This window comes from Hipposideros armiger, unplaced genomic scaffold (assembly GCF_001890085.2).
Source record: "Hipposideros armiger isolate ML-2016 unplaced genomic scaffold, ASM189008v1 scaffold_125, whole genome shotgun sequence".
Lineage (NCBI taxonomy): Eukaryota > Metazoa > Chordata > Mammalia > Chiroptera > Hipposideridae > Hipposideros > Hipposideros armiger.
This window is the reverse complement of record NW_017731475.1, coordinates 2,558,944-2,585,657: the sequence shown is the minus strand read 5'-3', so window position 1 is coordinate 2,585,657 and position 26,714 is coordinate 2,558,944. Positions and strand designations below refer to the sequence as shown.

General features: G+C 42.1%; 2 protein-coding genes across 5 annotated transcripts in view; one reads left to right on the top strand and one right to left on the bottom strand.

The window, feature by feature from the left end:
• Positions 1–26,714, top strand: part of CMSS1 (cms1 ribosomal small subunit homolog) — a 345,852-nt gene that overhangs the window by 220,707 nt on the left and 98,431 nt on the right. The window contains exon 1 of one of the 2 annotated variants that reach the window (XM_019648352.1): positions 23,950–24,026. The exons of the other annotated variant lie outside the window; for it this stretch is intronic. Coding sequence (XP_019503897.1) covers positions 23,981–24,026 — 46 coding nt within the window. The 5' untranslated portion in view covers positions 23,950–23,980. Of the gene's footprint in view, positions 1–23,949; positions 24,027–26,714 lie in introns of those variants that run through there. 2 annotated transcript variants of the gene reach the window in all.
• The window catches only part of FILIP1L (filamin A interacting protein 1 like), a 270,986-nt gene that overhangs the window by 210,451 nt on the left and 33,821 nt on the right, over positions 1–26,714 (bottom strand). The window lies entirely within an intron of this gene.

Here is a 26,714-nt window from a genome sequence, read left to right as displayed (position 1 = left end):
TTAATACAGGACCGTCTCAGGCACCTGAGATATACAGACCACCCAGCCACAGTCCCGGGCCAGTTTCGCTTGTGCAGTCTGCCTACATTCTTGCCCGGTCCTCCCCCCAAATCACAAACTCCCATGCAATGCTGAACAGACCTCAGTGAAAGGGGACAGACCAGTCCGGACCACATACCTTCCAGTCTCTATTTTCCCAGGAAAACTAGCAGTAGAGTTAAAGTCAGCTCGCCTATTCAGCCCTTAATTTGGTTCCGCTTTAGAAATGAGCCCCTCCCCTCAGCCTCAGAGCCCTGAGCACTGCCAGCCCTCACGTGTGGCAGCTGCCTGAAGCATCGGTTTGGGGTGGGTCGGGGAAAGAGCAGGAAGGGACAGCAGAGCCAGCTCTTCCCGACAATTGCAGCTAAATAAGGCAAGCTGCGACACACACAACTCACTCACTCCATTGCCGGGCCACACTGAAGCCACATTTGTGGGTGCAAAGTTACTGTGACACAGCCCACCCTGAGGTATGAGGGGAGAAACTGCATGGCGATAAAGGTGCCAGATGACACTTAACACTACTTTTTGGGACTGCCATCTAGAGAGGGGAAACAAAAGCAGAGTCCAGAATCCCTGCCACTCTGTTGACACCTCAGCAGAAGGAAGCAGTCAGTCAGGTCCAGGTGGGCTCTCTGTTTCTCAGCTCCTGCACATGGACGAGGACTTGGATTCCAGAATAGCCTGTCTATCCCCGGGTTTTCCTCCTAGTTAAATTTACTTTCAGCTTCTTAAATTGTAGTTTACTCTTTAAAGAAAATCTGTTGTGCAGAATGGTATAAGGTTTGACATGATGGTCTAGACTAATTGCTTAAATATGGACTTGGACAATTGTTGAAAAGCACTTTTGTTTGTCTCATGGAATGTAAGTTACCACATACACAATAGTCTATTTTCAAACCTAAGTGAGTTGCGTCTTAAAGGGAATAAAAGAGCATAGCAAAAAGAAAAAAAAAAAGTCAGGCATAAATTTGTTAGGCCAAAAACTAAGTTGATATCTGAATTCAACTGGGAAGAACTGTAGAAATTTGCCTCTGACACTGACAGATAGTTCTCTTTCCCTTGTTTCTTTTATCTTCTCACCTTAGTGTTTGAAATTAAGCCTTTGGGAATATGTGATAGAAAAGTGACAAGTATAAGCCATGGTAGCAAGCAGACTGATTCTTGTTTCATTTAGCACTACCCTAGAAGAATATCACCTCTTTTAAGGGGCAAGCAGACTCAACAAAGATCAGAGGTTAGGCCATTGCTTTTCTAACTTTCCCATGAAGCCCTAGCATTTTCCAGAGCTTCCCAAATATAAAAGGGTTAATTTGGGGAAAGCTTTTCTTTAAAAAGTTACAGTGTTGTAGGGGAGGTTAATTAGGTACTAGAGTGTCATGTTTTTAAAAGGGATTCTTCTTTTTATTTATTAATCTGTTTATACCTCCCGTCCAAAGAGCATATATTAATATAATACAGAAGAATAAAATAGTTGAGAGAATCAGGGGTAATTGGAATATAAAGCCAGAGATAAGAATGAAAAGCAAACTAAATATTATCTGCTTCTTTATGGTTGTTAGAAGTAAATCACAAATTGAGCTCTAAGCTTCCTTAGCGGCTTAAGTGAAAAGGAAGATCCCATTTAATCACCCAGACTCATCCTGTGGAATAGATTTATTAAGGACATCATTGGGCAGTGTTCAGGGGCAAGTGGTTTTTTATTTGTTCAGTCATTTACCATCATTTCTTGAGCTAATTATAATGTGCTTATATTGACAGACAACTTGGACAGTATCAGAGAAAGGCATATCTTTATTAGATTTGCATGAAATGCTCTATGCAGAAATGTAAAATCTTTTAAAATTGATTTTAACCATGTTTTAATGCTAAAGTAGAATATTGATCTGTCTGGACAAATCCAAATTAGATCAGACATTTTTGTGATTTTCTTTTTTTAGAGAAGTCTCTGTAAATTAGCCCCAAGTCTTGTTAAAGTATCACCTTTGACCCTGGAAGATGCCATGTGTCTGTGAGATATGCTCCTTGGAGCACAGAAGTGGCTCCTTATGGGTGAAAGTCTTCAGAATTAGAATTTGGTTCAAAGGCAGCTCCGAAATGCCCTGTACCAAACTCGTTGTTTTCAGTGTTTTAGGCAGCAAGATCCCTTCTTGCAAACAATGTTATGCCCACACTCAATACAGAAAACACATATATAAGTGACATTTTATTAATGTAAATTTATTTTTAAATTGTTACATACCTACTATTATCAAAACAGTTGCTGAGACCAATGAAATGCTTTCCACAAATCAGAACTTGGAATGCATGATAATTGTTCTCTGTCAGCCCCAGTATCTTATTTTTTTTCTCACATTCTGTTTGTTGCAGTGTTTTAAAACTCATTTTGATACCTCAGTATATGCTAGGCAATTAGACTCATCTAGAATCTTCAAAAAAGAGTAGTAAATAATTTTATTTCGGAGTTGAACAACTAATAAAAGCTAATTGCTCATATCCCTAAAAACATACACATTTTACTATATATTTGTATATTATAAATGTATAATTTATTTTATATATCACCTTACAAATGTATTTTATGTTCGATCACATATTCGAATGTGAGATAATTATTAAATATTTTATGTATTACATAAATATATATTATAAATATATAATAAATTCAAAATATATCACACAGGAAGGACACACAGTTTATCAATACACCACTAAGTGATTATAACATGATGACATATGCATTTGTCACGTTATTCAGGCTACCAATGGGCATCACTATGGTCTGAGAATTCAGCTCCCACAGAGCTGACCAGGACCCTATGGGACAAGCTTGTAATAAGCAGATATATTCAGACTTTTCTTGACATGTAATTGAGTATGGGCCACGTGTGCTGCAGTAATGTACTCCATTGGAGTTTTACATGAGCAGACACCAACAGTCAAGAAATCAACCAGATTGATACAGAGCAACACCCTTCCTAATGAATGGCACATTTAAAAGAGATTCATTTGTGTGCATCAAAATTGCAGGGGTAGCTTTGGGTCCAAGGTCTGGGCTAGTATTGGTGTGTGGATGTGTGTTAGTATCCTACTAGAGCTGAGTGCACCCAATTGGAGGATGGGCCTTAGGGCGTCATTTGTGTGTTGTTGGGGCTTCATTCACCAAACCTCTAAGTGAGACTCAGGAAGCCTTGCTTTCCTTTCCCCGGGCTTGAGTTAGAAATTCCAAGCTGGGGCAGCCGAGTGGTGCGTTGGTTAGGAGTTGGCTTGGGACGCCAGCTCTGAGCAGCAGGGCCCCAGTTTGGATCCCACGTGAGGGCCAGTGACACTGCGCCCTCTACAGCTAAGATGGTGAACAACAGCTCGATCTGGAGCTGGGCTGCCCTGAGTTGCCAGCGATGGCATAGGCTGCAGTGGGGCTGGCTGGCAGCAGGCGTGAGCTTTTGTGAGCTGCCTGAGCCGCTGTGAGTGGCCATCTGATGGCCGCCGAGCGACTGCCTCACCGGGGAGGAGCGCAATGATAACACCAACATGGGCCAGTGAAGCGACATCCTCCACAACTAGACTGAAGAAGAAAAGGACAGCAATTTGTATGTTCCCCTTCCCCGATTCCCCAGCCCTGTTCCCCTACCCCAATTCCTCAATAAAATCTTTTAAAAAAGAAAAAGAAATTCCAGGCTGTACAGAAAAGGGGGTGTGAGGCCCCATTAAGATACAAAACCAAAGAGAAAGTATAAACAGTGAGAACCCATGGATAAATTAATACTTTGTTTCTTTTTGTAACCAAATTTAAAAACAATTATATTTTAAAATTTTACAAAGGCTAAATGGAAGTCACCCCCTCCAACAATTATGTAAACATGTTGTTTGAGTGTATATTGTATAAGGAAAATTTCTGTGTGTGGAATGGGGCAAAGTTATAAATAAATTAGTATTTAATCTTGTTCTTTATGTATATAAATAACCTAACATACCTGTAGTTATTTTCTTGGTGTTTGTTTGTTTTTTACAAAAAAAGGAAACTAAGTTGGACAAGGATAGGATGACTGGAGTTTTTTAAATCTACAGTATGTAAGTTCCCCTAAATGAAATTAAATTTATTCAACTCTTGGATAAATGCTATGTATAACACCACTGTAGTTTGAGTTCCTCCTGCTCTCCCATTTGGTTACTAGTCATTATTCTTCATTCCCATTCTGTCCAGAAACAAGGTTTTTCATGCTCTGTTGACAGTATGCTTCCTGTGCCTTTATCTCTTATACTCTACATATTGCTCTAATTTGGGGCATAATTGGAAGTCATTGTATAATTTACCACAGCAAGTCTTCCATCCCAGAAGTGGCTTGAAAAAACATGGTTTCCTAGAGCTGCCATAAAAATTACCACAAACCAGGTGGCTTATAACAATAGAAATTTATTCTCTCACAGTTCTAGAGGCTAGAAGGCTGAAATCATTGTGCCATCAGGGCTTTGCTTCCTCCAAAGGCTCTTGGGAAGAATCCTTCCTTGCCTCATAACATCTGGTGGTGGCCAGTGGTCCTTGGCATTCCTTGGTGGTGGTGGTGGTGGTGGTGGTGGTGATGATGGTGGTAATATTCCAAAATTACCTCTGTCTTCACATGGTTATCTTCCTTCATTGTGTGTCTGTGTCTACATTCCGTCTTCTTATAAGGACACCAATCATTGGATTAGGGCCGACCTTCATTCAATATGACATCATCTTAACTTATATTTCCAAACAAAGTCACATTCATAGGTTTCCAGTGGGAGGAATGGGAGGAGGAGAGGAGACACGTTTCAACCCAGTACAGGTAGTGAGAATCTTGTTAAATTCCCCCACTTCCCTCAGCATTTAGGGGTCTACACTTCCACACTTTTCTTTTTCTAGCCTCAAGCAAAGTATCCTTGAGCTTTTCATCCATTTGGGATGTGGATAATATTTCTCCTACCTGGGAATCTCTTCAAAGTCACAGAAACCCTTACTAATTGATTCTCTGGTCACTGGCGTAGCACATACTGAGTCTATCATTTTATAAAATTGCCCCTGGGGACCAGGTTTTGTCCTTCAGTATTTCATATGCAACTTCTTACTAGAATCAAAGTAAATTGCAGGCAAGTGTTTTCAAGCTTTGACTCTGGCCCACATTTAACTTCTTCCCAAATTGTATACTTTGTTCTTTGTACATCTGGACATTAGGCTCACTTAAACTTGTATAATAGTCTCCCCAAGGCATTAGCTGTGAAAAGCTACATTATCCCAGATTCTTTGACTACTTGAGCTTTCCTAGCATTCTAAAGGCTGGCCAAAAGGTCAAATATTTGCATACTTTCAAGATGGCATGTAGTGTTCAAATCCCCTCCTTAACCAAGGTTGCAGTTGTACTGAGCAGGGATCCAGGGAAAAGATTACAAAGCAGCCCAGGCCCCACATTTCCTCCCTGGATATATTTTCTTTGATCTGCATGATGGTTTTCTAAAGAAATTGAATTAGTGCCTAACAATTGCAGATTTCACGAAGAAATCCAGATATCTGTCTTTTCTTGAAAACTCAGAATACTTGGCAACCCTGGGCCCACATTTCCGCAGCTGTCTCTTCAGACAGAGCATGGCTCACCCCTGCATTTGGGCCACTCTGGACTGGACCACTTCATTTGTTTGTTATCTGTCTAGCCCTTGTTGGCAGTGGAGCTGTCCACTCCTGGCCCAGGACTTAGGAATTCAACCTTAACTTTCTTCCTAATGTTGTTCAAATAAACTGTATTGAATACACTGGGGCAAAGGAGAGCAGATCACTGGCTTCCCTTCCCTCTGGTCTGGCACTGTCTTTTGGCAGATTCCACAACATACCTCCAAGCTGAGAGGTGAGATACACGCCTTCAATCACAGTGCCTCTGGATTCCATAGCCTTCCCCCCCCCCCACTTTTTGTCACCATCTCTGGTGTCACAATTAGTTCAAATGCAAGAACTGACATTTTCAAAAGTGGGAGGTAATTTCAAATTCTGTCTCATGGTTCTCTCTTAAGCTTAGATTTCATTAATCACAGCAGAGGCCCTTTCAGAAACATTTGAATGCCCTTTTATAGCTTGTGGAGCCTCTTTTAGCCCTTCTGGTTCCATGCCCCAACCATTACCCCTTGGTTCACAGTATTGTGAGTTCAGGTTAAAGCTGTCTTTCTGGAAGTCTCTTGTCTCAGACTCCCTATAGACACCAATCTTACCCTGTAGAACATCTCTGGGCAGCCCCTCTCCTGGGTTTAGGGTCTCCTAGTTCTCCCTGTCCTGTTTTCATCAATTTCTTCTTGTACTCATATTGTTTCAGTAGAGGGCTGTCACCTCAAACCCTAACCTTGGGATCCAGAACAGTGCCTCTCTCGCTTCCCTCAGAATCATTAATAACACAAAAACACCCTCTCAGTTCTTCATTACCCCCAACCTCATTGGCACATTTGGTCCATTCAACCTGTGGAGATCATATTTGCTTTATGATTCATGTGGGCACATGTTCTTGTCAGGAGTTCACAGGCCATATTATCATGTTATGGTACTCACCGTCTGATGCTAGAAACACCCTAATTTGTCTTGCCTCAAATACTTGTAAATCCTAAAGACCTCGTCTTCTATTTTAAAGCTTCTTGGAGTTTCTGATTATAAGAATAACATGTTCATTGTAGAAAATGTGGAAAATACACAAAGATGCAAAGATAAAAATAAAATTACCCATGACTGCACCACCTAGAGATAACCACTGCTAGCATTTTGATATGTTTATTTTCATATTTCCATTTTAATCTCTTCCTTTCTTAGTTCTTTAGTCCTCCAACACTGGACAGAAGGGTAATTTTTGTGATTATGCCAAAAATTTAGAAAAAACGTTATGTAACTCAAGAAAATTCTAGCCTTAATATTTCAGAATTTCTCAATATTAGAAACATTCTTGCTTGTTTTATGTTAAATTATTTTACCCTTTCACAATATGATGAATATTAGGTTTTTTATGACTACCTTCAAGCAGTCCAAAGAATGTACAGTTCCCTCATTTTTCTGATAGGATACGTTTTATCATGGACAGCCCATGGGTGCAAAGCCCTGGCTTAGTTTTAGGCATTTGTTATAGACTGAATCATGTACTCCCCACCCTGAATTCATATGTGGGAACCCTCCCGCTCCCCACAACCTGATGGTATTAGGAGGTGGGACCTTTGGAAGGTAATTAGGGTTAGAGGCTATGCCCTCATAAATGAGATTAGTGTTCTTACAAGAATCCTGAGAGATTGCTTTCTCCCTCTGTTCCCCACCCTGTGAGGATCTGAAAAGTTGGCAGTTTGCAGCCCAGAAGAGGGCCCTCACCAGAACCTGACCATGCAGATACCTCATCTCAGTCTGGTCCCCAGAACCATGAGAGATGATTTTCTGTTGTGTATAAGCTACTCAGTCTATGATATTCTGTTATAGAAGCCCGAGCTAAGCCAGCATTCAAGGAAGGTCATCCTGACCAACCTGGCTGTGGACGTAAGACACAGATAGAAGAAGACTCATGCTTGCCCCAAGTAGCATGTGGGTGCCAGGGAATTGTAGGTCATGAGTGACAGCTATGGTGGACCGAGATCTTAGGCTGGGGCCTTAAGGGAGGATAAGACTGGAAATGAAGAGGAAACTATTTAGGTGCATTTTACAATAGAAAAATGTTAGGGTACCAAGAATTATTACTGACTGAGAGTGTGGCAAGACCTTGGCTAGGGACCAAGCCTGACGCTCAGCTCTGGGATTCCCTCACATTTCCAGCTGATGAACTGACAGCTCTCTCATATATATCATTCCATACATTTCTAGACCTCACATCTACATTTTAAAATTTTATGAGAGGGTTTTTAGAAACTTTTATTTAGCAACCCAGAAATAGCTATTTTAAACAAAAGTAGCTCAATACTAAAATAAATCACAGTTACTGAATGCTTACTAGCTGGTGACACAATGATAAGGAAAATTCACAATATATTTGAGTTAAGCTACATAGAAATATCATTCTAACATTTTAGCATCTAGGTGAAAATTGCTCTAGCACTTGCTGGCTTATGTGCTAGGGATTAACCATCATGTGATGATATAATTACCACAACTAAAGTTGGGTTTATAAGCAGCTGTAAGCAAATGTCTCCTTGCTCTGGACATCCATAGAACCTGTTGGCAGCTCCAGACCATTAGAAAAATGAACAAGTGGTTTGTCTCACAACTTCAGGGTAGCTCTGTGAGAGGACTTGATGATTGGATGGCTCAGGGTGGCAGACTATAATGGAAAGCCCTGGATCTGGAGTCAGGGGCTCTCTGGTGCTGGCAGAGACAACATTTAACCGTGTCATCTTTGCACATCACATCATTTCTTTGCTCCTCCAGTGGACTAGATAACTCTGAAGACTCTTCTACTTCTAATATTCTGTGTCTCTATGTTCTTTAAGTCTCTAATTTTTCTGTAGGAAACCAAAAACACAGTGGGATCTTGCTTTAAGGAAAGATGACGTGATCTCTAGTTCCGAGCTTCTCGTTCAGCCTTAGGCATGTCCGTTTCGGATACTTGTTACATCATCAGGGAACACGGCCAATAAAAGCCCAGACCTCTCAGGCTGTAGAATCTGCTTATAAATTGAAGTGGACAGAGTAGCTGCGGTTTTTCCAAACTCTGAAATATTACATGTTCTTGGGTATTACTAAAATGCATTTTATGTTCTGCATCTTGTTCAAGTTTTTGTGTTGTGTCCCTGTAAAAGTCGGCTGGACTCCTAACGCAGGGACTCTGCCTTTGGTTATCTGTTACCAGTTAGCTCAGTTGGTTAAAATCCAAGGCTGTGGGATTGGGCCCCAAATGGGATAGTTGGCTTCATGCAGAGCAGCCCCCTCTTGCCTGACTGATTCAGAAATGCATGCATTAGCTCAGAGAGCAGAGGTGTGAGCTTGGCTGGCTTAGCATAACCTATCACTCCCTCTGGAAAAATCACTCAGAGCCCCCGTTGTTCTGACAAGGGTTACTGACCGCAACCTTGTTGAGAATTACCAACTTTGAGCAAGATGCCAAGCAAGTTTATCTTAAAGATCCTGATACTCTTTCACCCAACTGACCATCTAAACATTTCCCCCTTGTGAGGGACTCTGATGAAAATAGCTCGTTATTGGAGCCTGACTCTGGGCAAGGTGCTGTGCTGAGTGGTCTGCATGCATTTTCTCACTTACACCTCCAAGTAATTCCAGGCAATATAGACTGTTTTTATTCTCCTTTTGTAGGTGAGAAAACTGTGGCTGCTGACTTCCCTAGGGCCCCAAATTCACTGAGTGGCAGAGCCAGGACTCCAATCGAAGTCTTTTCTGACCCCAGAGCTCATGCTGTCACCCCCTACACTCTCCTGCCTCTCTCAGGATATTGCAGAGGACGCTGAACAGTGTGAGATTTTAGAAGCTGGGATAAGCCCCTACCTTTGGAATGAAACTGCCCACAATCAGATGCTTATCAGTGGGTAGAGGTTTTGGGTTGTAATTTCTGGAAATGAAAAAATGGGTCACCTCTGCAGGCAGACAGAGAAAACTTGACCAATAGTCGAATGAGACAGATGTCAGCTCTTGGATGCTTCTGTAAGTTTCCCCTTAGTGACCTCCTCTGTGTCCCGGCAGGCTAAGATACTCACATCCCAAACCAAAAACTTTGTTCAGCCTTAGTCCCTCAAACTTCTAGTTCAGACACCAAACTCCCACAGTTGACAAGTTGAAAAGTCTTTCACTTCTCTGAATTCCCCAGGACCTCCCCACCAACTCAACTCATTTTATACCCTCAACCCCGGAGGCATTGACAGATCAATGAGACAACTTTTTCCTGACCTGCTCAGCCGTAAAATTTACAGAGGCTTTTCAGTAGAAGGAGGAAGCTGTAAAACGTCCGGTGTTAGAACACTGAGTTAAGCCCTGACTTCTCCGAAGCCACAGTTTCATGATGTTTAACTTAACATGGAGTCATTAAGTGATGTGTGTAGTACTCTGGAACCCTGTTCTTCCTGACCTTCTGAACTCCACCCTCATTTGAGTGGAAAAGGGGCCGCTTGGGTGGCAAGCAGAAGGCATGTGATGCAAGTTCAGGGAAAGGTCCTTGGTAACATGCATCTCTTACAGTGTATTTCTTTGGAGATTTTGTAGGTAGACATGAAACAAAGGCAGCCTTTAGGGTAATTTCGCTTTTACCTAGTCAGCAGTACAAAGGAAGGTTGAAAGCTTTGTGGTTTTCTTTTTTAAAAGGACAGACTGACTCACTTCACTGCAGACACAGTTAAGTATACTCAGAGTTGAAGAGCCTCATTAGATAATCTAAGTTGTTTCTCTTGTCCAGGTCCTGGAAAGTGGCCGTTTAAAAAACAAAATGCCTCTCTTTTCATTTTCTAAAACAACGTTATACATCACTGACATTTGAAGCTATAAAAGATAAGGTCTTCCATTTCACATCCTTTTTGGGACACTGAAAAACACTTCCCTCACGTGTCCTTATGCTTGGTCTCCTTTTATCCTGGTCTCCCTGACCCAGCCATCACTTTCATCTGCTTGTCCACTCCTGGCCTTTCTTCCTTCCATTCCGGAAGTTGTTTTTCAGCACCTGTTAGGTAAATAGCAGAGTGTTGGGCACTGAGGAAGTGAGGAGATGAAGACAAAGATGCAGGCAGTGTACTCCAAGGACTTAGGAGATAGTCCAGAGGTGGCAAGTTTAAATGGCTGCAGGAGACAGGAAGTCCTGTGAGGGAGCTAGAAGTGGCCAGGCCCCAGGACAAGGAGTGATTGGGACTATTCTGAAGTGGAAAGGACACATCCCTTCTGAAGGGATAATCATCGCACAGCTCCAGCTGATTGAAACCATCCTGGGACGTTGATCCAGCATTGTCAGAGCTTTCAGTTTGTCAAGAAAAGTCAGAAATCCAGATTTTTATTATGTGCCATCTCCCGATGTTTGAAACATGCTGGCAACGAAGTCAAATTCTTCAAAAACATTGTGCAGGCCAAACAAAACATGTATGTGGGCTGAATTCAACCCATGGGCCTCCAATTTGGGGAGTTCTGGTCTGGTTAGTGAGGTAAATCACACATGTATGAAATCATTCATTTAAAATGTGGCCCATATGACTAAGAGCCTTCATGAGTGACACAGACAGTTCCTGCTAGAGGAGCTCCGAGAGGAGGAGGAGGACTGGGGGAGTGAGAGGAAGATGCACCCCAGGTGCCATGGCCTCTGCGGGGCCAAGCATGCTGTGGGAATGTGAGGACACCAGCCAGTGTGTGTGAGGGATCTGGGAGACCCACTGAGGCCAGTGCCAGGCTGAAGAGGTTGGGCTTGATCTCCTGTGTCATGGGGAGCCACTAAGTATTTGTTGATCTGCTATTTTAGAAATTGAAAGCTGTTGGTGGGTAAAGGGGTAAAGTAGCCTGTGAGGAAAAACCCTCAGGAGAACCTTGCTGTAGCACTTTCACATTTTCCACTCCATCTTCCCTTGCAGCCCTCTCCAGCACATCCCAGAACCTTCCGCCTAATGCACTTCTAAGAGAAGAAGCCATCCTCTAGCAAGGTAACTTTGTATGCCAATACAAAGTGTGCCGATGCCCTAAGCCACAACAGGAAAATTAAATCAGACCAAATTAGAATTGCACCCCCACCAAGGGGAAAACAAACAAACAAACAAAAACCTAGCCACCACCTCTAACTGAGTAAAAAACACTGTTTGAAAAAGAAACAGGGCATTTCATTGAGCCATACAGATCTGTCTAATAAGCAAGCCTGTGTGGCTCTGAAACAAGGATGGGAAGATGCAGAACTACATTCTCATTCGATCTGCAAGCTGCCCAGGAATAGCTCAGCAACCGCCACAGTTAGACGCCACACACTGTGGCCCAACATTGATTAGCAAAATTGTCTTACTTAAGTGATCAAGAGAGATGCACATAGAAAGTGGCCTTTCTTTTCAGTCAAAGCAGAAAAGCACTGTTATTAAAAAAAAAAAATTTTTGAAGGAAAGGCATACATTTTTAGATAATAGAATATATAGTGACCTTCCAGATAAACCTAACGTACCCCAAGTGGGTCATCCCTAAGTACACAGTGAAAGTGTTGGTAAGATGCTGGGCTCCCTTTGTGTATCACTGGCCAGTTACCTGGACCCCACCTCTGGCCACTTGGAGTTGGTTAGTGTGAGGTGGGACCAAGTGTGTGGACATTTGAAAATCCTCACAGGTGGTTCAGAACCCTACACAATTTTGCGAGAGGCGGGAATTTAAATGTTTGGCTGATGTAGGCAATCCTTGGCTATTCCAGACCTGATTATGCAGGATGTTAATTTTCTGGGGCCCTTGTTTTATTTACTTTTACTCTTTCTACCCCACATTTTAACCATTTATGTTTTTTATCAGTCTCTACCAGAGAATGAGAAGAAAAAGAGAAAGAGAAAGAAACCAGAACTTTTAAAACATATATCATTTTACCTCATAGTAAGAGCAGTAATAATAATTCTAACACCAAAAACAACAGCTAGCATTTCTTGAGCATTTATTATGTTTCAGGCACTCTTCTAAGTGCTTTACACATATTCATTTAATCCTCACCAACTCTTGAGGTATGTACCATTATCCTCCCCATTTTGAGATGAGAAAACTGAAGCAGAGGGAGGTTATCACATTTACCCAAGGTCGGACAGAAAGTCTCAGAGGCAGTATTTGAATTCAACAGGACTGACTATGGAGCCTTCATTTTTTTTTTTTAATTCTGGTAAAACATATATAACAAAACCTGTCATCTTAACCACTTTTAACTGTACAATTCAGTGGCATTAAGTACATTCACAGTGTTGTACAACCTATACTGCTATCCATGTCCAGAACTTTGCATTTTCCCAAATTGAGAGCTTTCACTTTTAACCACTGCTCTATAGTGCCTCCTGGGTAGTAATACTGAGAGAGCTAGAAATGTGTAGTGTTTGTGTTGATCCTATCTTCTTCTAACACAGAGGTTTAATACCTTTTCATTCTTAGCATCCATTACTCTCCACTTGTCCTCTGTAGCACTGCATGCATGGCAGCCAGCCCCTCACACTGTCACACCAGCCCCTGCAAGCTGCAAAATGCTACTATCTCTTCCCAGAGATTTGCATGTTGGCCCCTGCATGGGCATTGACAGTTGCATCATCTCATCTGCCTCGCTTTTGAAATTGATTCTAAGCTATATCCTAATCTCAAAAATCTTTGAAAGTTTAAAAGCCATGTGTTTTAGGCTTGAGGAAATTCAGTGTTCCTCCAGGCTGAGTTGTCACTGTGCAGTAGCTTTGTCCTGGCCCCGAGGCATTCACCCCACCACCACGCTGGTCCCAGCCTCCGCCCGCCTGGGCTGGATGACTGCCATAGCTGGTCTTCCAGTTCTCAGTTGCTTGGACACACTGGGCATCATGAGACTTAGTTCTAGTGCTATAACCCTGAGCAGCTCATTTAACCTCTGTGAGCCAGTTGACCTTTTGTGCAGCAAGAAATAGATGTTCCTTTTGATTCGTGAGACCAAGATTCCAGTTCTCAGGCATCCTCAAGATGGGATTTGGAGGTCATTGCCGCCAAAGTCAAGAGAACTTCAAGCTAGATTAAGTGTTTCTTTGTCATTATTTTACCACTTGGCACCCTGGTTTCTTTACTGCTGAGGTACCAGTGCCCTCACCTGCTACTTGTTAACCATCTAAAAGCTTTTTACCTCAAGACTTCACCTCTGCTCTACTTGTTTCCAAATCATCTCTGGTGTCTCTTCTCCTTTTTTCCTGTCTTCCCATTTAAAAAACAAATTTAGCAGAAAGTTTAAAAGTTGGCTCTATCCTTAGTAATGATTTCAGCCGACCATTAAGTATCTGAATGGCTATTACTGTGTATCTGCATAGCTGTAGCTGTATTATTACTATGAGTATAAGTGTTATTACTGTATTATTGTATTATTTGAATAGCTTATTACTGTAATTCAAAGAATGACAGCCTTAATTTTCTCTTGTTTTAAGGAACTTCATAAACCAAATTTAAAGACTCTTGTGCGGCTACCACACACTGAACAATTAGCAACAAATGTGCAGAGATGGACTTTTTCTTTTCCACAGTTGACCATCTTTTAGAAGTTATTAGATTATTTTAATTTGGGAGCTTGACTTTTCATTAAAATTAAAAAAAACAAAGCAACTTGATTAGCTAGTTTGGGTTTTTTTTGTTGTTCTTTATTTTTCAATTTACAAGGTCATAAACAAAAGGGAGTCAACCTGCATAAAACTTCACCAAAGCTCTGAAATTCAGAGCACAGTGGAAAACTAATTTTTAAAAGCACCTCATTTCTTCTGTGCATAAAGAGGGTTCCTGTTAAAGGGAGACACTGATTAGTGTCCTGTTATTTGAAGTAGGCGTCAAGCTTAATCAAATGCTAAAACCTCTCAGCATGTCTTCCTCCAGGACTGTTAACAAATAAATGCTGTGGACCATAACCATTGCCAGTGCTGAAAGCCCAAACCTGCTCCCAACCAAGGCTGGAAATGTCACTTCTAGTCCTCCTTCTCTCAAACCTCAACTTCAGGGACCCTCTAGAAGCAGGTGGAGGAGCCCTTGCTTTGGTTTGGTTTGGTTTGGTTTCATTGCTTCTGATTCAGAAATCCCAGAAGAACAGAGATTTTGAAAGTGAATTGGAGTCTGTTGTAAACCTTCAGGGGCTCTAGCCCCTCCCTCTAGAATGACTGGATTTTCTTCTGAGAATGTATTTGGGATTTGGTAGATTGGGAAAACGGAGGATGTATCAAAGTAAACATATGAGCTTCTGCTTTGCTGTTGAACTTTCTAAGTAGACAAAACCTCAGAGTATTTCCTGTGTATCTTAAAGGACAAACTTGTCACCCCCTCTCCAGCCCGACTGCCTCTCTTTTTCCAACTACCCTCCCCCTGCACACACACACTTTTTTCTTTTTTTTAACATTAAAGCCACTCATCAGATGTGGGACTGGTGTGTGTGTTTGCCAGAACTGTGCTGGATTGTGTGCTGTAACGTAATGGCTTAATTTATGGTATGAACCAGTTTTTCATTCTTTAGGTTTTGACAAATGCAGCCCATTATTAAATGCAGAGAACTTAAAGACCCCGTGGCTCTCTGGGGGACAGCAGAGGGCCCTGGAGGGGAGCAAGGGGTACTCTGGCAGAGGGGTTGGAAAATGCTTACCGTCCGAATGGAACGTATGATTTTCACTGACTGATTTTCTTTAGCCTCAGATTCATCGAGGGCATGCTGGCAAATCATACTCACACGTAGGAACACTTTTAATAAGTTCCGTGTTACCGTCTACCACATGAGAATGACTTTGCCAAACAGCTAATTTTTAAGAAATTCAGCAGTTAGATTTACACACTGAATAGATTGCTAGAGGGCAGATTTGAGCAAAAAGAAACCAAATAAACAAATAAACATGTATTGCTATTGCTGCCTATATATGCAATACAGTAAGTCCCCAACTTACGAACATTCAAGTTGCGAACTATCACAGATACGAATGGACCGGTCCTCACATTACGAACATCCGTAGATGCGAACAAATTGCGGAAGTAGCTCATGTGTCTGCCGGACATTGTCACAGTTGTGCTGCTGTGTGCTTACTGTACAGTGCGGTAGTGTACAGTAGTACAGTGCTCATTCAGAGCCCAGGATGTCCGGAAGCAAGAGGAAAAGTAGTGGTGATGCGGAGGGGACTGCTAGGAAGCGCAAAGCAATAACCATGGAAACAAAAGTGAAAATAATTGAGAGATTGGACCGAGGTGAAAAGATGGTAGACGTCGCTCGTTCTTATAACGTGAAGCGTTCAACCATTGGCTTTACATTGTATACTTGTGTCAAAGATGTATAAGACTCACTTTGTCGAACTTATGAATGACTCGGACTTACAAACAAGTCGGACTTACGAACTAGTCCGACTTACGAATGTTCTCCCAGAACGGAACTCGTTCATAAGTCGGGGACTTACTATATACCGGTAGCAATGAATTATGGTAGCAATGTGTAGTATGACATTCGCTTAAAAGATGGCATTAATCAGATGAATGCTAGCGTTATTCATTGTATTACGATTTTAATACAATTCTTTCCTTTCTTAAAATGTGTATACATTTTTTTGGCACTCTCTGTGTATCAATCCACCAACATATGTTATATACATATGTTATATACACCCACATACGTGCATAGCAAAACACTGTGCGAGGCATTATGTGTGATCTAAGGGGGAACAAGACACAGTTCTTACTTTAGGGTTGGTCTGATGGTGTTGAAAGCCATGAGCCCAAGCGACATCAGGTAGAATGTGGAGAGTAATATAATTGAGATATACACTGAGAAATCTACTTGGTGTGACGTGCAGTGGCAGCTGGAAGTAGACTGCTACCCGGTGCTACACAAAGTGTAGTCTGAGAACTGGCTACACCAGCATCAGAAATGCAAATTCTCAGGCCCCACTCCCGACCCAGGGATCCTGTGTTTTTAAGAAGCTTTTGTGTTTGAACAAGAATATCCAGGTAATTCTTATGCTTGCCAAAGTTTGAGAACTATTGTTCTAAACCACAGTTCCCAGGCTCCTCCAGCTCTCATGGTAGGTGTTATCATCTAAGTCACAGGTGAGGAAATGGAGAGTTAGAGAGATTAAGTAATTTTGTGAAAAGTCCTACTGCTAACATATGTCAGCCTAGATCCAACCCCATTTCCGTTGAACCATATCATATAATCTATACTTCTTCTGGCCCCTGCCGTCTCCTCCTAGAGATTATTGTCAACCGTGAAAACCATTTTCCTAAAGATCTCTTTCTTGGTTTTTCACTTCTCATGTTACTCTTTCTCCCTATCTAAAAAGGTATTTACTTTACTATTTTACCACTGACATAGTGTCCCAGAGCTGTCACCATTGTGATGCTGAGTGTAGATGACACTTTGGGTGTGTTTTGCTTGCCATGTCATCATCAAATGGTCAGTTGACATCACCAACAATTACTTTCTTGTGCCTCATCAGCCCACGAGCATGTCAGTACATATTCCGGTTTGGGGTTATATACGCAAATTATTGGGCCCCACTTGGACCTGCTGAGTCAGAAACTCTGGGAGTGGGGCCCAGTAGCTTGTTTTAAATTCTTCCAGATGATTCTAATGCATACTAATGTTTGAGAGCCACTGCTGTAAGGGATATGAGAAGTTAGAGACATAGTTAGTCTTCACTCTGAGAGATGTTATCTATTTTACCTTGCCCATCTATCAGTTGCCAAATTCAAACTGGGGTTTCTGATGGCTCACTGCCGTGGGGGTATTAGGATTTCCCTTACTATGTCTGCAAGATTCAGAAATGCCTTCTGCAGCTCTTTGTGGAGTTTTGTTGTTGTTTTTTTTCTTCCTCTTTTAATGAGTCAGTCACTCATTTATAAAACCACTTACAGAAATTTCAGTATGTTTTAGACGGCAATTACACTTTTTACTCTCTCCAGGGTTCTCCATCGCAAAGAATTCTTATAGAACTCAATTGTTTTGTTTATGTAGGCAGTCATTTGCCATGTGGTGAGCTTGAAAACAGACTAAATAAATGGTTTGGATGGTGATGTCATGGATAGTGGTGATTAAAGCGAAGATAATGCAAAAGGCGGTGCTTCTTAAACAACCCAGAACCAGACCCACTCCTGAAATCCTGGGTCACCGTTTAGAGATTTTTGTGTGACTGTATTTATAGGCAGTCGTTCTTTGTTTTTTTCTCAGTATATTTTGTTTCAAGAGAAATCTGTTTGTCTTCTTTAGAGAAACATCTGAAAATGAGACTCCCTGCTGAAGTGTTCTTTGTATACAGAAGAACATGCCTGGCCTGTGATTGGGTTATCTGTCCATCACAGGGGCACCAGGGCGCACACTCCTGGGGCACCAGCCACGTGACATACAGGAGCTTTGCACCTCGGTGGTCCTGCCGACATTTTCAAAGGAAACACTCAATACTGGACCATGGGTGGCTAGGAAAGCAGCAGAGGTGATCGGGCTTGTCTACTTACTTGTGAACTTCTCATCGTAGAGAGTGTCGTGTCTCAGTGTTCTGTATATAGTGGAAATCGTTCAGACCTTTCTTCTTTCTTTGAGTTCATAGGTTATGCATCAATCCAAGAAACAAAGTTCCGTTCTTTCCACTCTCACCCAGCAGGTGGCACTGTGAAATAGGGGGATATGGCCTTGCAGCGAGCTAGCTGTCTTTCTGCTGCACAAACCCAGTTCCAACCTCGCAAGTACCTACATGATTTGGGCACTTAATAACACATCAGTTGAAATACTTGAAAATCTCCTAAAGGTCCAGTGCCTCAAACGAGTTTTGTTTAATTTGGTTTCCAGTCTTCTGTAAAGCTCCTGCTTCCTTTAAGATCACTGGTGTCAAGTGCTCACACGGTGTGACTCTAGCATTAGCAGAATCACTGAGGTCCTTTAAAAAGGTACAATTGTGTTTCTGCACCTAGATATTATAATGGATCCTTTCTTCCCATTTGTGAGGAAGACCACATTCTCTTCTTCCAGGTGCAGGCCTCCTGCTTGGGAAAGGATCCATTAACTACTTGAATGAATTAACTTGTGGGCTAGGCTTCACTGAGCCAGCCATCAGCTGTCTGCTCAGCTACTGACTTTGGGCAAGCAAGTGGTTAAGAGAAAGAGGGGAAATAGCCCGTTGTGTCTCCTAGACCTCTCTTTTTGGAAAGACACTTTCCTCTTCTCTCTGATAAGTGCTATTTTGGAGTCCTGATACAGCAGCCAGTTGAATCAGTGTCTCAGTCTAAAGACCAGTGGTTCCTTCGGCTGCAGTCTCCTGAGGCACCAGACAGTTTATGCTCATAAGAGCTTTCACTTCTTTTTCACAGACATTAATAGTTTCCTGGCACTGCCTTTCAGGAAATGTCGTCATGGTCTGGAGGAACCAATAAAAATACAAGTAACCTGTTTTGACAGATCTTTTTGCTGCCAGAAATTTCAGAATGGGGGTGGGGGGTGGGGGGAAGTGGCAAACCAGTCCATTTGTGAGGGCATAAAGAGAAATCGTGGATTTGCCATAGAGAGGAAGGTGATATCTGCCCTAGACATGAGATATAGAGAGCTCTAAAGCTATTCAGGAATTTCAGCTCATTTTAGCAAACTTAAAAAAAAAATCTGCTTTGATAGGGAAATCCAAGTCTATGGTACATTAGGAGATTTATCTCAGTTTTTTCCTTCTCATTTCAAACACAATTCTTAATTCTTCATACTCAAATAAAAAACTCACACATTAAAATTTAACAGCATTTGATTATGGATTCACACGTGGCATTGCCATAAGGTATGCAGGAAAGAGGCCATGGCTTTGGGTAATTGTTACCAAATGGTTAACACTAGATGCTCTGCTCACCCGTTATGGCCAGAGCATGGATCTGAACATGATTAATGTGAGAAACATTGAACGTTGCTCTAGTCTAGGACATTGATTGAAGTTAGTGGGGGGAGGCAGGGGCTTCAATTGTTACTCCCTTGAAAGTGTTTGAGGAAAGTTGATCATCATAATACTAAAAGAATGTGCTAAGGGTAAAAGTAATGAGACATCGGGAGTGATTGTCTGCTGTCTTCGAACCAGGGAATTAAAAATACATTTTCACACTAGTGCTGATTTTGAGTACTCCTCTTTTTCTTAGGACTAGAGTTTTAAATAATATTGCTTTACTCTCCTAATCAGTTTAAGCTTCAACCTAAGTACATTGCAAGGTATCTAACTTAAAGATTAACCTTGCGCCAATTTAAGAGAATGTGTGTGTGTGAGGTGTGACAAGATGCTGCCCCAAGCCCATTAAAAGTTGCCTATGAGTCAAGATTTCGTATCAGCAATATTGTGATTTCCTTTCTGTGACTTTTCCTTATTAAACTCTCTCCTGTGTAATGCCTTTTTTTATTAAAAGAAACTTTTGTTTGTCTGTTTTTAAAGAGAAGATACTCTTTTTATTGGTTGGACTAGCATTTCCAAACTTCCTTTTTATGTCAAGTCCTTATAAGTGCTCCTGTTTCAGACATATCGCTATCTCTGTTGGGGAATTGGGGAAGGGGGATAGATTGTATCCTGATTTCCTCTCCCCGACTCCATCTTTTAATTAAGAGCCTGCATTTGCTACACAAGTAGCTGGATATAATGGAGAAATGTATAGGTCAAGAGAGAGTCGGGGACGGGGGCCATGACCTCCTGTTCCCTGGGGGAGAACTGCCTGGGTAGATACAGTCCTCGCTGAGACTGGCGGCTTCTCCCATCTTGCCGTAGCCTGGCTCCTACCTGTGAAAAGCAGTCAGAGTGGCTATTATTTCCTCTTCCTAATCCCACCCAGGTTTCAAAGCATTCAGTAAAACTCACTTGGAGAAAGGCATAGAGGAAGTTCAGAAAAGCCCAGGGTTGTGAGTTTTCACACTCCTAATTCTAGCCAGAGCCAAGCCCCATCTTTGATGTGCTGGGGCCAGCATCCCTGGAGGCTGACCCGAGACAGATCTTTCCTGGTGCGTGCTCAGACCTTTCTCTCACCCTGTTTCAAAATTGTCCCATCCTGGCCAAGACTGTTCCTCCTCAGATGATCCACGTCTAGCTTTCCCTCTTGACTTCAACTCTTGTCACCCTCTTCTTCCTGCCATGGTCTTTTTTTCTCTTAGCTGCCACTGGCTCTTGGTATCCCCCTGAAGAGAGTCTCTATGATGACTGTCAACCTGGAGAGGTGCTTAAAGCTCTCAAGGATCACACTCACTGGGAGCCCAACTGCATTATTTACCAGGTGCGAACCAATGGCCTATCGATCAGGTGTTTTTAGTGGGACTTTGCCGTATCAGTGAATTAATTATATTTTTATAATGTGATATCTTGATCCACCGACTGAAACTGAAATATAGAGAACTCTCACCTGCAGAGGTTTATAGGACCATTCTTCCCAGTGGCACAGGTAATTAACACATGGTAGGATAAAACTGTTATCTCGGATGGTTTTAGGACTGTCATTCTTCCAGATGAGCAGCCTGGACTTACAACTTCTCTTGAGTGTTGCATGGACCTTATTTTAGGACAAAGCACCAGGCAGTGAGCTCTGCATTAAAGGTCCACTGATCTTAGTCACTTCAATCTCATGTGCCCAGATCCTTCAGCTCTTATTTTCTCACACCCATGGATTATTCAGCCGGGAATGGAAGGTGCCTAGAATTGTTGAGAGATAATTTTCTCAATGGTCATCTGCCCTACTTGATTCCCTGCATTTCCAAATCTAGACTCAAACTTGAGCATGGCACTGAGCTCCCCTTGACTCAAGCTTCAAACTCAAATAATAGAGTTGCCTCTATCCAGCTTTCTGGTTTTTCTCCTACCCATGGTCCTAACTAACTGGTTTCTAATTTTTTCTTGTGACTCTGATTTTGTCAACTCAGTGTTTTGAATGATGCAGAAAAAGGTTGCTGACCCCTGACTGATAGCAAAATGAAGCAAGCTTTCACATCACTAAAGTACACATTTACATTCCAAATAAAGTGGCTTTTGTCTGAGGTTTCCTGGAAAATATTGGGGTAGAGGACGCTTAGGTCAACAAAACAGAAATCTTGGGATTTTTCCTTTTGACCTTTAGTCCAAAACCAAATTAGGAATTTGGGCCCAGGATGCAAGAAAGTGAATTCTGTGAGCAAATATCTTCATTGGGCTCATTTTGTTAGGGCTTCTCGAAGGCCAGGAAGTTTTCAGCACCATGCACTGACCTCAAGGAACCCTGGGAAATAGTGCTGCTCTCCCTACTCACTTGACAGCCAGTGTTCTCTTTAGCATTCAAAGTGAAGAGCAGGGCGCGTGCTGAGTGAGACCACCCATTTGATGCCTCCGTGGGTTTTGGCATCAGGAAGACTTTATTTATTTATTTATTTTTAGCTGAGCCATCCTGCTACCTGTTGGCAGCTCAGCGGCTGCTCAGCTCGGGCTGGACCTGAACCGCTGTTGCTCAGAGCTCAAACTCCTGAGCGAGCTCTTAACCAACTGAGCCACTCGGCCGGCCCAGGAAGACTTTAGTAAGAACCTTTTCTACTCATGTCTTCTTCGGAGGCTTGTGTCTCTTTTCTTGCAAAACCCTAACGTTCAGCATTACCTTTCTCCCTTGGATTAACCACCGATGTTCTCATATGCAGAGGAAGTAATGGTTTTCCTGTTTCCTTTCCGGAGACGTTTAGCAGACTGTGGTTCTACTTTCCTTTTTTCAGTCTTGCATGAGAGTCAAAGCAAGTCGTCTTCCACAATTAACTGCAGGAAAAGGTTTGTGGGGGCCTTTTTTTTTTTTTTGCCTTCCCTCCTCCACCACTGGAAAATATGAGGCAGATCCTGTTTATGGACGCTGTAACCTCAAAACGAACTGATATGCTGTTGTCATTGAAGAAGAATCTGGAGCTGTTTATCCTGCAGAGGACTGCAGAGCTCCAGATCGGAAAGCCCCCCTGGGCCCTTCAGGCAGACGGGGGAGCCCTTTGCCGGTCTCCCAAGGCTGCTTCCAAACGCAAGGCAGAGATTTCTGCTACTGCATCTGCTGCCTGCGCTCAGAACAGACAAGAGGCGGAGTTGTGCCTTTATATGAAATCAGGGGCCTTCTTCCTTTGTATTAACTTGTCCTTTGAAATCTGTTTTCCAGAGGCCTTTTGCACTCTAAAACGTAACTTGGATGCATACTTTTCCTTCCACTATTTTCTGTATGGATCTTTTATCATGTTCCAGAAATCATTTTGCAAGTCCATTCGATAGCCAGTAAATTTGGCAAATTGTCATAAAATGAGCTTTCTTTTTTTCTGAAAACTGTACTTTGGGACTACATCTCTCTTTTGAAGTTCAGTTCCCAATTTTTTTGTTTTGTTTTGTTTTGTTTTTAATCATCTCATTTGCTATGTGTATCAAACAGATTCTGTTTTATAATAATGATTTTTATTACAAAGCTATAGTTACAGAAGGCTATTTTAACCTGTTGTATTCTTCTTCATTTATTTTACAGATCCATGTTAGCTCTCTTTTGTTTTGCTTTGCCTTGGGGACCAACTCAGATTCCCCTTACAGGATTAGAAACTGTCAAACTTGAAATAGCCATCCTGAAACATTTCCTGACCAACTCTTGCTGAAAGAGAGCATATCAATGCAACCTGATTGCTTTTCAAATAGCAGACCCCTAATGAGAGGGAAGAACTATCCAGAACACTCCAGTCACTGCCACAGAAATAGCTACCGAGGCAAGCCACAGCCTGGTTCTCACCTGGATGTCCTTCACCCTATAAGGTGATAACAAGGCAGAGATTTCACATTTTTTAGGAGGCTTAGATGTTAGGAAGGACCAAAATTTATTCTTTGAACTTCTCTTCCTTTTCCATGTTCTCTTTCCATGAAAGCTGTATTGTACTTTTTAAAATCATTTCTTTTCCTGATAGTCAAAGTAAAAGAAGACATCAGTTAAAAGCCTTATACGTCAGGGAATCTGAAAGATGGTGGGATTCTCAAACTCACACGATTATGGGGGTAAGGAAGACAAGAGATTCGGTTTAATTTCTTTAAATCCCTGGGCCGGCAGTTATTGAGTTATTGAAACAGTAAGCCTGTGAGAGTTGAGAAACTAAAAGAAAACCCTGTGAGTGCACAACATACTGTGGCTGTGCCTTTCGCTGCTTTACACGGCACTCTGTGTTTAGAAATAATTTAGGATTTGGAGAGCGGATCCTGGCAGTGCCACCCCTGTATGGTGGCCTAGAGAGAACATTTCCGTTCACCCATGTCATGTTTGTCTCTTCCAAGATTCGGGAGTCCACCCAAGGGGAGGCACAGCCATTCCTGAAACCATCTGGCCCCTCTTTTAGGATGAACTTGTACAAGTCTCATGGGATTAAGCCAAACCTCCTTACTAACTTCAGGTTCCTTTCAGGGTCAGTTTCCCTTTTTTTTTTTCTTCCGAGTGTGTGTTTTGCAGGAGTGGGGGTAGCAGTGGAGTGGATGGAGTGTACTAAAGGTTTTTCTGTTCAGATGGCATTTTAACTTCACACATGTAAATATTATATTGTCTTAACCAGAGGCTAGTCGTTCCTGACGCCTGCCCCTGCCTGTCTGGGTTTTTCCTTTCTACTTCCTCCCCCAATCCTTGTTTTCTGTTTTCTTTCGTCTCCTCTCCCTTATTACACAAGAATTAAGTGAAGCAATGTCTGGAATATGAATTAGCTTCTCAGAAAAGCTGCATAATATGACAATAAGTAAAGGCAATGTATAGATTTGGAGAGGGTGGAGGTGACAACCTTGGCCCAAGAACCAGCGTATACTATTGCTTTCCTTATCAGCAGGAAGAGGCCCTTAAACTCTGCGAGCTTCTCAGGCCAGTGCCCCTTGGGTATTAGGATACAGGAGGGCTGAGGAGCAGCCGGGAAATCTTCATTTTTAACAAGCTCTCAGGCAGTCCTCAGTCGGGTGGCCCTCAGACCTCACCAAACCGGATCATCTCTAAGAGCCCTCCTCGTCTAAAATTCTGTGATCCAGAGTCTTCTTTCAATTACATGGCTTTGTGGCTGATGCTTCCTGTAAATTCACTTTCTCATCTGCCATATGTATAACTAAAAATATACATTTGTTAATTACCTTGCCTGGAAAACCCTAAAGATGTAAACAATAATTCGATTGGAGTTAAATACCGCTTTTTGTCATTGCTCAGCAGAGTTTTTTTCTGTTTCATGCCTTTAATCTCTCATCATGTGCCTATTTCTATAAAAAAATTTTCCCTCTAAAGGCCTCTCAGGTACTTTTCATCTTTCTGAAAGAATGTTTAAACCCAAAGCAGAAATCCAGGTGTTCACACTCTCGGACCTAAGAACTGAGTTGTTTTTACTCGCTTTATTTTTTTTAAAACCTTCAGCATTTGCTGAGTCCCTACAATGGGCAGCTTGGCATAGACTTTATGCCTTGCTATTTCTGTTACATTGCAAAATCCTATCTGTTCTGGGGTTGCTTTGGACATGCTTTTGAGGTTGTATCCCCACAGTGAATGTCAGTCTTCTGAGTTGGTTTTTCCTGGATGCCTGTACTTCTTTGAATTTTGCCAGACTGCACTCATGGTGTACTTACTTTACTGTCCATATTTCTAATCTCCATGGATCTGTTAATATTTGGCCTCACTTCTGTCTCTCCTGCCATCTCCACATTTATTGCTATCTGAGGAACTTACTAATGTAATGTCCATTCAAGTTTCCAGGTCATTAATAAGGTTGTTTAATGAGACCATTATGTGGCCTGGGCATTGTGCAGACTTAGTGGTTTGCAGCTCTGCTGTTGTTTCTTGCCCGGCATTGTCCTGTAGAGTTGCAGATACAATACAGACAAAGCACACTTTTTAAATTATGGTTCAGACACGAGATGCCTCTTCCCAGAAGACCCTTCACTGTTGCACATGAGAAATCAAAACTCTCATTTACTTAGGCCTTTTCAGTACAAGGCTGGCCAGGGGATGCTTACATAAGCTTGTTTGCAAATGCTGGGTAGGTCACCCAAGGTCACAGACAGCCGTGTTTTGAAACTTGTGTCCTTCGAAAGAAGAGTGGATGCTGGGATAGGTCTTATGTGACACGCAAAGACCTTGGGCAAACCAAACACTCACAAATTGTTCATAGGTTTATAGGTTCACAGGAGCAAATGGCAACATACCATCAGGCAGAGACTGTCTCTACTGTTATCCTGGTGAGCTCCCACACAGCCATGCATTGTATTTGTAAGGAGTAGACTCTAAGGAAAGGGCCACAGTTGTTTCTCTCTTAGAATCCCAGAAGCAGAAGTGTTTGCACCTCGCTTAGTGTGTTTCAGGGCAGCAACCAGATTCAAAAAATGAAAGCCATTAAACAACAAGTAGGTGTTTAGTTGCTAGGTCATGGCTGGCTTCAGCCTTCAAGGAGTTTATTGCATAAAAAGTTAATGCAAGGCAGTGTGTATTTAAGATAAGGAGGTCAAATGGAGAGGGGAGGAAAAACATTCCAGGTAGAATTACAAGATAACTGCATCTCTGAGAATTCACTTGGAATGCAAATGACATAGAATGAAATAAGTTCATTAAGAATAATAAGGAATTTTTAAAAATAATAATGAATTGTTAAAATAGAGATTGGGGAAACCCAGTTTCAGTGATTCAGACTCTAAAATAGAATGTCAGTTGTATAATAACCAGCTAAAAGATTAGTAATTATACTGAATATTGAGCTATTCTTTTTTTTTTTTTTAAGATTTTATTGGGGAATTGGAGGCGGGAACAGCGTTGGGGAATCAGCAAAGGGGAACAGACAAGTTGCTGTCCTTTTGTTCTTCAGTCTAGTTGTGGAGGATGTCGCTTCACTGGCCCATGTTGGTATTATGATTATTGTGCTCTTCCGGATGAGGCAGATTAATCACCAGCCATTGGATGGCCACTCACGGCAGCTCACGCCAGCTCACGCCAGCTGGTGGCCGCTCATGGCAGCTTACGGCAGCCCACTGCAGACCCACTGCAGCCTACACCGTTGCCGGCGACTCACGGCAGCCCACCTCCAGGTAGAGCTGTTGTTCACCATCTTAGCTGTAGAGGGCGCAGCGTCACTGGCCAATGT